The sequence below is a fragment of the Clupea harengus genome, chromosome 3 (assembly GCF_900700415.2).
Source record: "Clupea harengus chromosome 3, Ch_v2.0.2, whole genome shotgun sequence".
Taxonomy (NCBI): Eukaryota; Metazoa; Chordata; class Actinopteri; order Clupeiformes; family Clupeidae; genus Clupea; species Clupea harengus.
Genome location: NC_045154.1, coordinates 5,451,108 through 5,468,302, shown reverse-complemented (window position 1 = coordinate 5,468,302; position 17,195 = coordinate 5,451,108). Strand labels below are relative to the sequence as shown.

At 41.3% G+C, this 17,195-nt stretch overlaps 1 protein-coding gene across 1 annotated transcript; it reads left to right on the top strand.

Annotated features, from left to right (window-relative positions):
* The first annotated feature begins 793 nt into the window (after positions 1-793).
* On the top strand, positions 794-2,182 carry LOC122132796 (E3 SUMO-protein ligase ZBED1). Its single transcript, XM_042707413.1, has 2 exons — positions 794-1,617; positions 1,730-2,182. Exons 1-2 carry the CDS (start codon positions 1,138-1,140, stop codon positions 2,180-2,182), a joined length of 933 nt encoding a protein of 310 aa, XP_042563347.1. The 5' UTR covers positions 794-1,137.
* The last annotated feature ends 15,013 nt before the right edge of the window (positions 2,183-17,195 follow it).

Here is a 17,195-nt window from a genome sequence, read left to right as displayed (position 1 = left end):
CAGAAATTGATGTTGCTCAAGAGCAGGAGGATGAATTGGTTAAGAAGAAAGGGGGCACCTCTGTTATTTGGAACTGGTTTGGCTTTAAAATCTCCGACCCCGACCAAAAAACTACCCTATGCAAGTTGTGTCGTCGTGTTGTCTTAGCAAAAGGTGGAAACACGACCAACCTGTTCAGTCACTTAAAAAACATACATGTCCGTGAGTATGAACAATGCACCAGAATGCGTGACACAGTAAGCCCAGGAGCTCGCCCGAAGACAAGCCAGACTCCTACTCAACAATCAATTATATCATCATTTGCGGCCAGTATTTGCTATGAGAAGACGAGCAAAAAATGGATAGATATCACAGCTGCCATTACAAATCACATAACGAAGGACATGGCACCGATTCAAACTGTGGAGAAACAGACGTCTTATTTCCCAGACGACCACACCGGGGAAATAATTGCAGGTGGGCTGAGGGACATACTGTCGTCCTGGGGCCTAAAAGAGTCGCGTCAAATTTGTATGACGACACATCTTCACATCTTTCATATCATTCCGCAAGTAGTCCGGTCATTTAACGTAGCGGAAAGTAATTGTAACTTGAAGTCAGCAAGTAATGGGTTGCTACGCAACACCTGGAACTTTAAAGTTCTATTAGCCTGAAGACATTTTTTTCCCCATTCAGACCGGCGAACGTTCAAATCAACGGAACTTTTTGGAACATTCTGAAGAGCCGTAGCGTAACTAGATAGAAATAAAGGCCTGCCCCTAATACAGGCCTGTGCACTTTGCAGCCTAAGTAAATAAAAGACCCCGGTCACAATTTGAGGATCTACGGTAGTTGTATATATTAGATTTGTAATGTCCAGTGTCCATGTTGTACATTACATTGTTATAATTATAGCAGATTGTGATTTATATTGTATTGTGATTTCTATATAAAAATGCATTATTATTATTTATTACTATTATTGTATTGTGATTCGATTATTTTTACCCTATTATTTTGATTTCTTATTCCCAATTTCCAGAGAGGAGTGTCCAAAACGCTCCCGGGCCACAGGGGTGTGCGATTTCCCGGGCCACAGGGGTTTGCAAAAAGGTGGTCAGCACATTCTCATACAGCTGGAAAAAGCAGAAGGCCCTGATGACAGCACAGAGTGAGCTAAGCCTGCCCCTGCACAAGCTCATCACAGAATCTCCGACGAGGTGGGGATCTCGTCTGAAGATGATGGAAAGAGTCCTGGAGCAGGAAAAGGCCATTACACAGGTCCTGGAAGGGGACAAAAAGACACGGCACCTTGTACCTACCTGGCAAGACATCCAGGTCTTGGAATCTGTCACAGCAGCACTGAAGCCACTCCAGGACTTTACAGATGCCCTGTCAGGAGAAGCATATGTGAGCGTGTCCTATTTGAAGCCTGTCATCAATCTGTTAAATGCAGAGGTTCTGAATCTGAGCGAGGACGATACAGAACTGACCAAAGAGATCAAGATCAAGGTTCTCGATTACTTGAATGACAAGTACACTGACCCTACAACAGATGAGCTGCTCTCCATGGCTACCTTTCTAGACCCAAGGTTCAAGACCAGGTACATGTCCGCTGAGAAACTGGAGGACATTAAGGTATTTATTAATTTGTTCTTGTTTTATTGCTTCAAATGTAAAGCACTTTGGGCTGCATTTTATGTATGAAAGGTGATATACAAATAAAGTTGTATTATTTTCATTTTTTAAGGTGAAAGCTGCCTCAGAGACTGAAGCCCTCCTGGTGGAGAACACAGCCCTGGGAAAATCGTCTCTTGTAGAAGATCACACTGACAGGGAGAAAGAAGCTGCCACTGCTCCTCAATCAGCCAAGAAGCCCAAGAAGAGCCTTGGGAGCTTCTTTAAGCAGACCAGCAGTGCACCTGCCTCATGTTCAGAGAGGCAGATCATTGAGCAAGAGCTGAACAGCTACATTCTGGCGATGGCAGCAGACAGTGAGTCTGATCCTTTGGAGTGGTGGCGATTTCACGGATCAAATTTTCCACGTGTGAGTCGTCTGGCAAAGAAATACTTGTGCATCCCTGCCACAAGTGCCCCCTCTGAGAGGGCATTCAGCACTGGGGGCAATGTGGTGACATGTCACAGGGCAGCACTAAAGCCAGAAACAGTCAACATGCTGGTATTCCTGGCACAGAACTTGTAAAGAAAGTTCTTGTGAAGATTTGTTGATATTGTTGATAATTGATGGTTGAGGCTTGAAAGGTTTAGTTTCAAAAGGTTACAGTTTTTTACATATTTGAATTTGTAATTACCTTATTTTCTTTATCTCCTGTGTTCTTTTTAATTTAATTTAATTTAATTTAATTTAATTTAATTTAATTTAACATAATATTTAATTTCATTTATATATATAGGCCTACCTACCTCATGTTCCATGTTTACGGAATGCATGTTTGCACAATACAAATAAAAACTTTTCAGGTCCATACGGTCCAATGCCTCACTCTTTCTGGTTATATAAGGTTCAAATACATATTTTGCCTTAACTAATATAATTTAACCAAGAAGGGCTACTAAAATGTGATTCAGAATTTTTTCCGTCATATATCGTGATATCATATCGATATCGCCTGGACAGTGGAAAATATCGTGATATGAATTTTAGCCCATATCGCCCACCCCATTACATTACTTCACGTGCTCTTTTCCTACATTTCTCAATCCCAAGATGCCCTGCGTGTATCTTCTTAAGCATCTCTTTTCTCAAACTTTTTGGGATTACAATCTTGCTACCCTTGTAGACGATGTCTTCCACTACCGACAACTCTGCTCTGCAGTTCCAGTACTCAGTTATATCAGGTGAACAACCTTGCTTCGTGTTAGGCCATCCATCTATGATGACTTGACGCAATCTTTTCAGTGTTTCATCCTTGCTAGTCTCTGATCTTATTTGTAACATTCTCACGTCTGCCACAGGCATTGCGCTTGTTATCATGTCCACATAAGTGTCCACATCATCTGACATAGTGCTGTTCGCTGGCTCTTTCGGATCTACTGCTCTTGACAATGTGTCTGCAGTGTACATAAGCTTCCCGGGCGTGTACATCACATTCAATGAGTAGCGTTGCAGCCGGATTGCTTAGCAGCTCTTTTTCTATTTGCGCATAGCGCGTCTCTGCATCCGTCATTGAACGTGATGCATATGCAACTGGTTGCCAATCCTCATATCTTTGCAACAAGACAGCTCCTAGTCCGCTCTGTGACGCATCAGACGAGATTTTGATGGGCTTCGCTGGGTCATAGAACTTCAGCACCGGTTCCAATGTGAGCTGTGTCTTTAAGTTTCTCCATGACTTTTCATGTTCGTGGTCCCATTCCCATTCTGTTCTCTTTTCTGTTAATTGTCTAAGGGGTGCCATGCGTTCTGAAAGGTGGGGTATGAACTTTGCCATGTAGTTAATCATTCCATTAAAGTAACAGTATGCAACAATTGTACCTTAAAATAACAGCTTGAAAAAAATTGTGCCGCTACAATGACTTTTAATATGGCGATTTGCGCCTCCGCCATTGCCATCGGGGGTCTGTGGGGAAATAACTCCGCTATGTAGGATTCTGAGGCCGCCCGATCTGGGGGCGGATGTACTTCGACCTGCTTTTCTGGCAGTGATTACGCAATGTCATATAGTGCCAGTCCACGCTCGCAGCTACAGTATAAACGAGAAGCCAGCGAAGTCTCATCAGTATTCATCATGGAGAACGCACCAAAGAAACAGAAGAAGACTATGTCTGATGAAGCAAAGAAGAGAAAAAGAGAGGCCGACAGAGCAAGAGATCGGACTAGGGTCACAATCGGAACCGCTTTTACTCGTTGGAGAGAGCTGAAAGACACATTTGGATACAAGTTCGATTCACAGCTAGGCATCTTTCTGCTGGATTAGTAAGTAGTTTGTACTGTCTCTTGCTTGATTTGTTTGACTGTGTTATCAAAGTTGTTGACTCGCTAGTTTGTCATACTCGAGGAAAGCACATTTCAATAGGTTTTGCTAGGCTTTAGGGTGACCAGATTTTAGTTTTCTAAAAAAGAGGACTTCGTCGCTGGGGGAGGGTGCGGGGTCCAGCATGCTAAACACTAGCCTACCCTGCCTTCTCCCCTGCGACGAAGTGTCCTCTTTTTCACAAACTCAAATATGGTCACCCTATTATTACACTTTTGGACATTGATGCTAGGTTTACGTCCTCTTTTTTGTCCAGGTAAAAGAGGACTTGTCCGCCCGGGTAAAATAGGACGTCTGGTCACCCTAGCTTAGCCGCTATCAAGACAGCTCGTTAGCGATATCAGCCATCTTGTTATAACACGCTTGGACAATGATGCTAGTAATAATCGAGTAGCTAGTAATAACGTCGTATACACTTCTTTGTAATGTTATTATGATCGCTATCTGGCTAACTTGCCACCCAAGCTCCACTAGTCTCAGGATATTCCAGATATTTCCAAGGAATTTAGCGATAGTTGACTTTGTCTGTTAGCATTCCCTTACAGCCAGTTGGTCTGTGGTTCATGTTTCGTTAGCTTAGTATGCTACTTGTGTGTTACCTGACTTGAATGCCGTGATTTGTGAAAACATATATAAAGATGTAGCGGCAAACATACTGAATTGGTTCTTTCTATCAAAGCGGTAGGGAATGTCTACTCCCAGCAAGGGACATGCACAGCCACCACCGCCGCCTGTATCTAGTATTTCAGAAGAGTCCGACCGAGATGGGTATGTATCTTAGAACTGCGTTTCTAAACCAGCCATGCAGGACATTGCAAGTTGTGACTGACTTATTTATCTTTTGAATCAGGACAAAGAATTCGCTATGCAAGGTGTTCAACCGTTGGGCAAAGAAACCGAAGCGATTGGTGTGCTAGAATCTAGGTGAGTTCGTCTTACAACTGCGACCGTAATGCATTGTTTTGTTGATGAATATATTTATTTAGATTCGTTTTATATTCACAGCATGCACTCCTTGAGCATTGCTGAAGAGCAGCAGCATGACTCTCTGGATGAGGAGGAGGCGAATTATATGAGGAATAGCATGTAAGTCTTGCACATGAAACCATCTTAGTTCGTGTTCTTTTGTGCTTCAAGTTTATGGTGTTGTGGGTGTGTGTGTTTTGTAAATCATTTTTATTTACAGTATTGACATGGATGATTGCTGGGAGGATCCTAATCAGAAGGGCTTGGAAGAAGATTGGGACAGCTCTGATGAAGACTATAGTCCTTTTCTTCATCTACGGTATGTTTCAGTTTCTAGTTGCATTTCAGGTTGAACTACTGCTATGTTGAAGGGTGCATCACAAATATTTTGGTCTTTCAGGAGAAGACAACGTTTTAGGAGAACATGATGCAGTTGTTCCTTCAAATTGATTCTATGTACATATCTTGCTGCTTTGCAGTGCCCCAGCTATGACATGACATCAACCAACTCCTGGAGATAAGCATGGATAAAGCCGTGCTTGATGTGGCAACACCCAATCCTCCAGGTGAGGACATACAAGAAACTCCAGAACAACAAAAAGTTTCAGGTATGCCCCTATAGTTATGCAAATGCTAGTATTTGTCATACATTTGCACATACACACAAGCACTTATGATCATATTTCTGAACTTTTTTTGTCTGTCTTGTAGAACCATTACCAATACAATAATTGTATAACTCTGGGTGATTTTCCATGTTTGTTTTGTGTGCAAAATCAGCTGCTTAGGCCTGACTGCTAAGCACATTATAATTGAAATTGAAATGAAGCCTCATCTGATACTTTTCCTGGAGTAGCATCTAGTGGTGAGAAGTGTGTCACTGACTGGGCCTTTCGGGTTATGTATGTGTTTTTCAGGACAACTTCAGATTTGGAGAATTTCCAAAACCACATACTCATGTATGCAGGAAAGCGGTTTGCCTACAGCCCCCGTTTACAAAACCCAGACATTGCTTGCAGCAATCGATTACAACTATCACAACCACCGCATTCCTGCACGTGGCAAGGATGGACACCGAATGTAAGCTTTGCTATAACAGTAGTGTACTACCAAAAATAATTCATTAGTTCTTACCTAAACAGTTGTGGAATTGTGCAATTACTTTACTTTACTAGGTACAGACAGTACTTCAACAAGAAGTCCGAGCACTGGAAGGAGAGCAAAGGCTACCATTACATTCCAGACCTGCAGAAGGCCATCCTTGCTGAGAGGCTGGGAAGTGGAATGGGCCTTCCAAGAATACAGGGTCTAAGGCCTGATGATCCCAGGCGCTTGGGTTTGCTTGCCGCAACGCAGCCTCCATCCACATTTGAACTTGTCACGGCTCAGGTTTCACGGGGAGAGGGTGGTGCCCAAAGTGAATTCTAAACTATTCCATTCTTTCATAGCTGTGTATGTAAATAATTTGCAAATAATTCAAGAGTCGTAAAAGAAATATTTTTTTATTTATATGTAAATAAAAAACAATGAACATCAAACTGTACATGTTTTGACATTGAACATAAATAACAAAACTATTTACATATTTACACCAAACGGCGCACCCTGAAGCCAACATATTGACCCAAGGGGTCAGGAAATGCAGTTCTTATCTTCCAAACGCAGCAGCTCGGAATAATAACCCTATTGCCTTCACCCAAGCGGCCATGCTGCCACAGTACAAATTGGCGGTATGCCGCATATCTGTACTGTCGCTGCTCCACCCCTGGTTCCTGTTCGTCATCAACAGCAAACACATCGTTCCATGCAGCCCATGCCAGCCGTAAAACGCCCGGGTCAAGAACATATAACTGCATATGTGCCATGCTGCTGACGGAGTTTTCAGGGGCCCTGCGGCAGCAGAGCCTTTCTTGGTCTGTTGTCATCTCCCTGCAATTACTGCAGGTGCACCAATGTAAAGGTCCCTACCTGTCTCTACCTCAGAAGAGGCAGATGTTGACAATGACGTCAATTCCTGCAATAAAACCATAGAAAAAAACTTGTTGACATCCAAACCTCATACACCATTAGCCATGTACGAATTATCCTTTCGAATTTAGCTAATACAGTGTTATAATAAACTGTTTCTACTGTCTTTGACGTTAGCTATTGTGATCTGTCCTATGTCGATAAAACAACGAAAATGGATGTATTGTGATGTACATCCCTGCCTATGTAATTAATGAAAGAATAGGCTGTAGCCTTATCAGTGTCATCCCTGTCTCACGGAGATTTAGTTAGGGTGACCAGATTTTAGTTTGTGAAAAAGAGGACACTTCGTTGCGGGGGAGGGGTAGTGTATAGCCCTCCCCCGCGACGAAATTTACCAAAGGCTCAGAATGATCGTATTTAGAGGATAATTATCGTACATCTGCCAGCACTGACAAGGCTATCGACCATTGACAGTTCTCTCTACAGTCAGAGCTCGCGCAAGAAGGTAGAACGTAAGGGAAATACCCTTTCCAAACCTTGTAAGGGCGTAATAACTAGTTTGTGAAAGACCCAGATACACACAGATATCCGACAAGGCAAAATCCCGGACGTTTTTGGAATCCCTGCTGGACGCATTTTTTAGGTCTCGAAAGAGGACCTGTCCGGGTAAGAGAGCACGTCTGGTCACCCTATTTTAGTAGATGCCAAAAGTCATCGACCGTCTCAGACTAGCATGCAAATCAGTGTCTCACACGCCAAGGATTTCACACGTTAGTCTAAGTCAATCACACGCAAGGTAAGCCTTAGAAGTTTGCAACCTTGGAAACCTAACTTCGCTAGCTTGTAATGAATTACACGTTCCAATGTAAATGATGAATATGTAGCGTTTTGGTATTGTCAATAATATTGTATTCGATCACACAATGTATAGGCTGAAAACGCGATCGGTATTTCATCTAAACTAAATGTTGTCATTCATTTGGTTGTGTTAGCATTCATCTCCGATATCACAATGAATAAAACTATGCAGTCATATTTATGTAAAATCTTTGAATATTCTTACCTTATCGGTTGACATAATTTGTTGGTTTCTGACTTCGTCTGGTCATCAATACAAGTGTATGCGAGGCTGCATCTATCGTAACTGGGTATTTACGACACTGAAGTAAACGTTAAATACCTCCAAACCTTAAGGGGGAGCTCCAAGGGAAAAACTCCTTAATGCTGCTTTAAATCTCTGTACATCCTTCTTACATTGCGGCCTTGGCATGTTCTCAATGGCTGACACTTTTCTGGGATCTGGTCTAATTCCTTTGCTACTCAGAATGTCCCCAACAAATGTCAGTTCACTCACCCCAAGCTGGCATTTCTCTTTGTTCAACCTAAGATTTGCTTTTCTTGTTGCCTCCAGCACATTTCTCAGTCTCTCATGTTCAGCTTTGATACTTTCCCATACAATGATATCGTCCATCGATGTGTCCACTCCGTCCAGATGCTCATAAATCATGTGAATCGTCTTGTGATACACCTCAGGTGCTGATGCTATACCAAAAGGTAATCTAAGGAATCGATATCTGCCAAACGGACTGTTGAATGTGCACAGCTTTGAACTTGCAGTGTCCAGCTTCATCTGCCAAAATCCGGAAGACGCATCCAACTTGCTGAAGTATTTGGCGTTTGCAAACTGTGACATAATTTCCTCTCTGGTGGAAAGTTTAAAATGTTCTCTCTTAATTGCTCTGTTCAAATTCCTTGGGTCCATGCAAACTCTTGGTTTTCCGTTCTTTTTATTCACTATGACAAGCGAACTCACCCAGTCAGTCGGCTCGTCAATTTTTTCAATCATATGAAGTCCTTCCATTCTATCCAACTCCTCTTTCAGTGGCTTTTGAAGAGCAAATGGCACTTTCCGACATGGGTTGATTACTGGCGGCACGTTCTTGGCCACTCTGATTGTGTGCTCACCAGGTAGGCATCCTAAGCCCTTGAACAGGTCACTGTACTCTCTCATGAGTTCATCATAATCCATTTCTCTGTCACTGTCTACTACCAGCACTCTCTTGACAAGGTTCAGTCTCTCACAAGCAGATAATCCTAAAATGGTCTGTACATCCTTTGGTACCACAATGAATGCCAGTGTATGTTCTCTGTACTTGTGTGTCACTTTAACAATGCATTTTCCTTTTACAGGTATTGCTGCTCCTGAGTATCCACTTACTCTCACGTTTGTTGCATGCAATTTAGGTCTTGGTCTAATTTTGTTGAACACAGTCTCTGAAATTACATTTGCTTGAGCTCCAGTGTCCAATTTCATTGCAATGTTTGTATCATTCACTTTTAATGTCAGTATCCAGTTTTTTTTTATCTCCATTCTGCTCTGTTACTACATCCACATAGACTTCCTCTGAGTCACTCTCATCCACTGTATGGACTTTGCTATGCTCTGCTTGATTGTTACAATTTCGTGCATAATGGTTCTTTTTATTGCAGTTGTGACATACTTTACTTTATATGCTGGACATCTTGTGGGAGGATGTTGCGTGCCACATCGTCCACATTTCTTTCCCTGTTCGTCTCTTTGCACCTGTTTAGTTTCATTTTTTGCATCGGGGCCGCTCCTCTTCTTGAACGCTCTGTGTGCATCTCGCTTGACTGCATCCACGTTGCAGCTCTCACTGAAAAGTTCCTTAGCTTGCGTTTTCACAGTCTCCGCTGCTCTGCACATTCTAATCGCTTTTTCCAGGTTCAAATCTTGTTCTCTCAATAGCCTTTCCCTTACACTATTATCCGGAATCCCGCACACGAGTATGTCCTTTATCAGCGAGTCAGTTAGCCCTCCGAATTCGCACGTCTTACTTCGGTTTCTCAGTTCAGTCACATATTGATCAATTGTTTCTTCCGTTTTCTGAACACATGTGAAAAATCTGTGTCTCTCAAACGTGACATTTGTTTTTGGAATACAGTAAGCCTCAAACTTTTCCAGTATTTTATCCAACTTCATTTTGTCTGCTTCCTCAGTGAACTGAAAGTTATTATACACTTCGAGTGCTTCCTCACCCACAACGTGTAAGAATACTGATGCTTTCATTTTAGCATTCTTCTCGTCAGCACCAATTGCTGATAAATACAACTGAAACCTTTGCTTAAATCTTCTCCAATTCTCAGCCACATTACCTGTCAGCTGTAGATTGGGTGGCGGTTGTAACGCTTGCATATTCACTTCGTTTAGTCCTTTTCCTCCCTCGGAAAGCAGGCTAACGATGTCCTCTGGCAGAGTTGACGTTAATTCGCTCACTTGCTTCTCACTATGCTAGCATCCAGCCCGTGGCTCGTCGTGCTCAGCAAAGTTGTGCTCTCTCCCCAAGTCCAACTTCTGACACCATGTTTTGTTTGTACGTGGGTTCTTCAATAACCAAACTAGCTTGAAGAGAATGTTCTTTATATACTGTATATCACGTCCAGTATGCAACAGGCTTACAACATGAAACATGCGTCTTCATTAGTTAACATCTAGTATAGCTCTGCGCATGCGCCATCTAGCTGATGGTCATAGGCTTAACTGAACATAGCCAAATCATTACATGTTCATATCATTACAGTCGTGACTAGGGATGCACGATAATATCGGCACGACATCGGTATCTGCAGATAAAAGCTTCAAAACTTAATTATCGGCATCTGCAGATATGAACATTTCTGCCGATGTACCTGGCCGATAAAGTGACGTTCAAATTATGCGCACGCTAAGCAAATGTTTTGGTTACTATGAGCGTCAACAACGTAATTCAACACGTCGGCTGTGTGGCAGTACTTCACAGTATCAGAGGATGTTGACATGCTATTTGTCAGGAAACTTTCCAGGAGATGGAAGAGGAGACGACAGCTTGGCCGTAACGTAGGTTGCATGCATAGATGCAGACCACCCGCGTGCAACGCTTTGCAACATTACCTGCACGCTAATAGAAGTTAATAAGTTGCTAGTTAGCTGGACAACACTAGCTAGTTAGCTTGCATGCTACGTGACACCAGCGAAGTTGATGATCTCATTTGACGGTATGTGAAACGTTATGTCACGAACCCACGCTATCTGTACATGGCTTACTTTTGCATGGAATTTATATAGCTAATTTGGCAATAACCTTACATAAATTAGTCTAGAAATCCTAGAAGGGATGTTATTAAACTGTAAGTCAGTTAACCAACGTTAGCTTGCCAAGTTGCATTTCCAGAGTGTAGTTGTTCAAGTTGGTACTGTTCAAGTATGAAAATTGTGACGTGAAAATATAAATAAATCTGCCATATTTGAAATCATTTCAATAGTTTCATGAGTGAATGTCTATTTCTAAAATGATACAAATCAAGTTTTTAATGTCCCGTATCTACAGCAATACCCTATCATAATAACAGATTAATTCTAGTACAGGAGAGACTTTTCAATAATTAAAAAGCAGAGGTGTATATATCGGCATCGGCAATCGGCCAAAATGAGCTTGTAAATATCGGCATATCGGATATCGGCTAAAATTCAATATCGTGCATCCCTAGTCGTGACTCCCTGCAGTTTCAGATGTGGGAGGTGATGAGGTTAATGCAGGTAAGTTTGCCCCAGCCATCCAAATCAAAAGAGGAGAATTCAAATAGATTATTATGTGTGACATTAAAGATGAGTGTTTTGTGACCAGTTATGAAAGTTCACCCAACTATAGCCTATAAACGGTGTAACTGGGATCAGGAATTCCATTTGGTTCCATTCTTAGTCATCTGAAGTTAGGATGGATGGTGTCAATCCAACTGGATTTAACTCTAGATGGCTCAATAAAGCTGGTGTGAGTGGCAGGGATGAACTATATTCAGCATGTCACTCTTAACTGAGACTCTTCTGAAAACTTTCTTTCATACCAATAAGTAATTTGTTTTGCATGTCTAAGCCACCACAGAGGCGTGTTCACTCTCAGCCTGGGTGACAGTAGAATAGCAGTAAAGACTGCAAGTGGGTTGAAGATCAGAACTGTAAAATGAGAGGATTTTCTGATTGAGATAGTCTTACTTATATATCAACCATATGGACAAAGTGTGAAGTCAATTTGCTTTTATTGATAGATTTAAAAATTGGTGGGTTGCAAACCACAAAACTGTGCTCTGTGAGACAACATGTGTTATATTCATATAGACACGACAAATATACAAATATATCCACACTACAATCACTGTTTTGTTTCACCAGGTCTTACACAAAGAGATAATATAAAAAAGATGAAATGAAATGGATGAAAACATTCTTAATGTTACCTTTTAATGAGATTAGGCCTAATTTGACAGTACCTCGTCATCTTACTGTCATGGCTAACATCTTCCATACGCATCTGGGTATTTTCCCTGGATGATTCATTCAGAACAATCACTTATAAATATTACTTAATAAAGATTCTTACACCATAACCATTTTACATTTCAAGAGGCGTTACAATACAGGTCTCAATTCACGGAGACATCAACAAGCAATGCCTGCCACTCTGTGGATATTCAGTGTAAGTACATGAAGCAATTTGCAGTGCATTAACAAGTGTAATGAGAATGAACTGCGTTGTAGGTGTCACAAGGGCATGCTGAGTAATCTCAGAAGAGGCGCTTAGTCGTGGACACCACGCCTTCCAACCGTAGGAAGAGAAAACTTTCCCGCAGTGGGTTATCACACGCGTCAGCTGCTATTATTGATAAACAATTTCCAAAATGTGTCATTTCTGTGATAAAGGGAATTTAAAAATCCACTGAGTAGGAGCACTGGTAGCATTAGTCAACTATCCAGCCAACATCCAACATGAACTTACGGCAGCTCCTCACACGCATCGGGCATTGGACCCTGATATGCAGTGCCCTCCACAATTGTTGGCACCCCTAGTGAATATGAGCAAAACAGGCTATAAAAAAATATGTCTTTGCTGTTTATCCTCTTGGTCTTTCACTCAAAATATTCACAAAAATCTTACCTTTTCATTGAAGTAAAACTATTGAAAGAAAAAAAAACTGTTGACATTAAATAAATATTTTCCCCCAAAACATGTGTGCCACAATTATTGGCACCCCTAGAAAACAGATTAGTCAGTGTATTTGTTGTTTGGTTTAACATCATAACTCATTAAACATAATTTTTCAGTTCATCATTCTTCAATCTTCCAATAGTCTAATCTCATGTGGAAAAATGTATGGAATTTCATCTGTTATATTTCGAAGTGGATAAAGATGGATTTGTTTCAACAGGGATTTAGATTAAGTTCACATTAGCTATTAAACCCTTTGGATTTTTAAGAAAAAATTATCATAAAGAATTATTGAATGGATAATCTAAGAAGGTAAAGTTCTACCTTAGTAGAAACACAGTCACCAAATAATCAGTTAGAGGGAAATACTGACTTAAGATCAGCAGTTTATGAGCCACAGGCCTATTTAGTTTATCATGGCTGACTCAACTTAGATTTAGCGACCTTGGGATACAATGTGTTTCTGCTCTGATGGCTGAAGTATCTGCTTTTCTTAGCAGGAAACAAAACAATGAGAAGGAAGATAGGTGGGAAACCTCTCAGGGTGTAGTTAGCAATTCACATACACATTAACAACCACATTAGCAACTCAAACAGGTGGTAGACCTACTGTACTTATGTGTGTGAGAGATGAACCTGTATTTACATTCACATTCATCTGATGCTATATTTAGCTGATGCGTTTATCCAAAATGACTTACATAACCGTACAGACATATTTTCATCAGTATGTGAGCTCCCTGGGTTTTGAACCCATGTCTCAGGAAAGGTACAGTATAGATACATGATATGCAGTATTCCTTTTACAAACTGATAACTCCATATTCACACACACCAAAACATGAATAATCTTTCCCTCTCTCTCCCTCTCACACACACACACACAAAAGAAGCACTTGTCACTTCACGCACCTTTTTTTACCTGTAGGCAAAACTAAATGTATGTTGGTGTGTGTATGTGGATTCATATCATATCATCCAGGAATCTTTTTAGTTTGACCTTTTCTAGACATTAATATTAATTTGGTTTACTTGGACGAATTGTCTCTATAAAGAATGTCCACTTGCAGGAAATTGGAAATATGCAAACCAAAACATGGGGTAACAAATGGGGAAGGAGGAAGTAGGTTGACTAAGCTAATATTGTCCTCTAGCCTGTTCGCGCAGAGGGGTATTTTTTACAATTTCCGCCTATTTTTCAGTTTCATTTAAAACTTGAATATCAGTGGTTCTACACATTGCATAATAACCATTCATGGCTTAAATTAAAGCCACTCCATTTGGACCATCAACTGCAATTAGTTCAAGTTTGTCATTTTTGTTTATATTTCAGAGTAGCACAAGTAAATGCTTTGTCAGAAAAAACATAAAACACCTAATTTTTCAGTGTAGAACTCGGTTTTGAAGGAAACTAACATCTTCCTGATGCAACAACATCTTGACAGTGTGTGTAAAAAAATTGAAGCAGATAGACAAAAGTTTACAAATGTTACACATCAGTTTCCATATGGTGTCTTTAGACATCTCCAACTGTCTCATAGCCTCTCCAAACTCACCAAGCACAAAAGCAAATACCTATCACTGTATATCAAGCATTCAAACTTTTGTCTTCCCTTCTGTACTACAGCAAATCATTTCTGAATTAATTTCAGTGTAATATATTGTATTTGCTTGTGAGAATATACTGTATATGATAGCATCTCCAAAATATACCCAAAAACCTATCCATATCCATATGTTACACAAACAACCCAGCAATAATAAAACTATAGATTACTGATTAAGCATAACTTCGTCATCTCTGGCAAAGATCATCTCCATCTGTCAGGGGACTGACGGACACAGATATGTAATTGAGGAAACAGAGTTTATTGCGGACTAACAGCCAGATAACACACACGACAGACCAACAGGTTGAAGGGGACACAGACGTTGAGGAACAGATCCTCTCACACGTTTATACACGTGGACAAACCCACGGAGGGGCACAGGCTCGAAGCACTGGTAGCAAACTGAGGAAACAGGTACTGAAGGCGCAGAAAGGAAATTACAGAGTCATACGCTCAAAGCTAACTAAACTAAACGCCGTAGCGTGAAACAAAACCCAGCAGTCAAACTCGGCTAAACTAATAACTAAACTGTAACTGAGGCTATGGCGAAACAAGAGTGAACGCTTTCCTGAAAGGAGGTGACATGCATACGAACGTGTGGGATATTTTTTATGTTAAGATGAACATGGATTAACTCATCAGTATGAAAGTCTCACTTTAGGAAGGGCAGACTAGGCGGGAAGCAGTAACTTAGACATGATTCACTGATGTTAGCAAGTCAGCAATAAAGTCACGACACACATTCCAAGAAACCCCCGGTTAGGAGGGGGTCTCAGGGGTCACAGAGGATGTCAGGGGGTCTCAGGAGATCCAGACACCCACAGACACACACATTGACACATAAGCACACACACACACAAGGGTACTCAGGGGAGTTACAGAAGAGGGAGTAGTTCATTCTGATTGGTTTTGGCAAACAGCCAGATAGGACACATCCCACAGGTTACAGGCCTTAAAATGGCATGCAAAACGTTCATACAATGAGATCGAGCTAATCCATGGACCATCTCCTTATTGTGGCTTATTGATTGCAATAAATACTCCAGATTTCTACATCCAGTCTCCGGTCTTCTGATTGAAAGAAAAGGTGTGGGACTCACTCTCGCCACAACAAACGTCAGGAATGCGAATGCAGGATCCCGAATGTAGTCCATGAAGTGCGAGACCAGACGAAGAGTGAAGGGAGTGAGAGGTATAAGTAGTGATGTGACAGGTGTGGGCAGGGCCGGAGTGGGGCCACTTTTCAGCCTGGGAATTTCAGGCCCAAGACCGGCCCAATTTTTCCATGGTAGTGGAAATTGGATAAATGAAGCAACCGTTCAGCTCTTACTATCCTGTAGTTTTATTAATACCATGGTTCAACAAATAATGTAAAGGTTAAATAATAATCCACTAAAGCTGAGAAGTTAACAAAAAATATTCCACAAGGATAGGTTGATAAATTAACAAAAGCAGAAATAAATAAATAAAGCATTTGAAACGTATCCCACTCTTCAACAAAGAGGCATATTAAACTAATGTTTACAGTTCAACTCACAGTACAGTATACAGTTACATTGCGAATAGCACCAACAGCATCAGTAACCGCCTAAGCAGTGCACTGGTTTCAGCCACTTTATCTATAACTGTGTCATTGCTTATAGACATGAGGATTTCTTTCTCTGTGCACATTAACATGAAAGCCTCCAAGTTGTCCTGACTCAATGAGCTTCGTAGCCTATTCTTCACAAATGTTAAGGTTGAGAAGCTTCTCTCACATGCAACCTGTGTGATGGACAAAGTCAACAGAAACTTATATGCTAACCCAATGACATGATAAGCATCTGTGAGGAGGTTGTGTGAGAGTATTAAATGGACACAAACGGCACAGTTTTTGGGTGATATAAAAAGGCTAATATTTTAATTCAATTTAATGTTTTGCTTGCGAATAGGATGACAACGTTACAACGATATTAACCAACGCTACAACGTTAGCCGAATAGTTACGTTGCTAATCATTAGGCCTATGTCTCTCTTTACCAGTTGCCACTTATGTTTGTCCTCTTGAAAATAAATCGCTAAGCTTGGCACATTTGGCAGCATCCTCCTCGAATGCCTTTCTTTTTTTAACCTGGCTTTTTCAGCCCCTCCTGGCCTCTTCCTCCCAACCATCCTCCCTGACGCGTATCGTTGCGGTAGGGCCGGCCCTGCTATCGGTAGCCTATCTGAGAAAACGTTTTGGAAAAGACAGGCTATGGACCCAACCAACTCTATTTGGGAGGGGAGAACTTCCTCGCATGGTACAACCCATGCAGAGGCTGCGGTGTCAGAATGCGGAACGTGTGTAGCCTACTTTAAAGGACCCATCGTATGCCCATTTTACCACAAGTTGATATGGTTTCTTGGGGTCTTAATGAAATGTCTGTAACATATTTTGGTCAAAATACCACAAGGATCATTATTAATGGCATCCTTTTTACCCTGCCAAACACAGCCATTCTGTCAGCGAGCTGTTTTGAGCGCCTATGCTAATGAGCCAGCTAACCCCTCCCCCCGCCCTCCTCCCCCCTCCTCTACGGTTTTGGGCTACTCATTCTAACCTTAGTTTAGTTTTGTAAAATAAGGTGACTGGATACGAGATTGTTCAGACCCTGAAC

Excerpts from the sequence above, each read along its gene's own strand:
- LOC122132796 (XM_042707413.1), top strand. The coding sequence starts at position 1,138 with ATGACAGCACAGAGTGAGCTAAGCCTGCCCCTGCACAAGCTCATCACA. Across the intron at positions 1,618-1,729 it reads AGAAACTGGAGGACATTAAG|GTGAAAGCTGCCTCAGAGAC; the intron begins GTATTTATTAAT and ends TCATTTTTTAAG.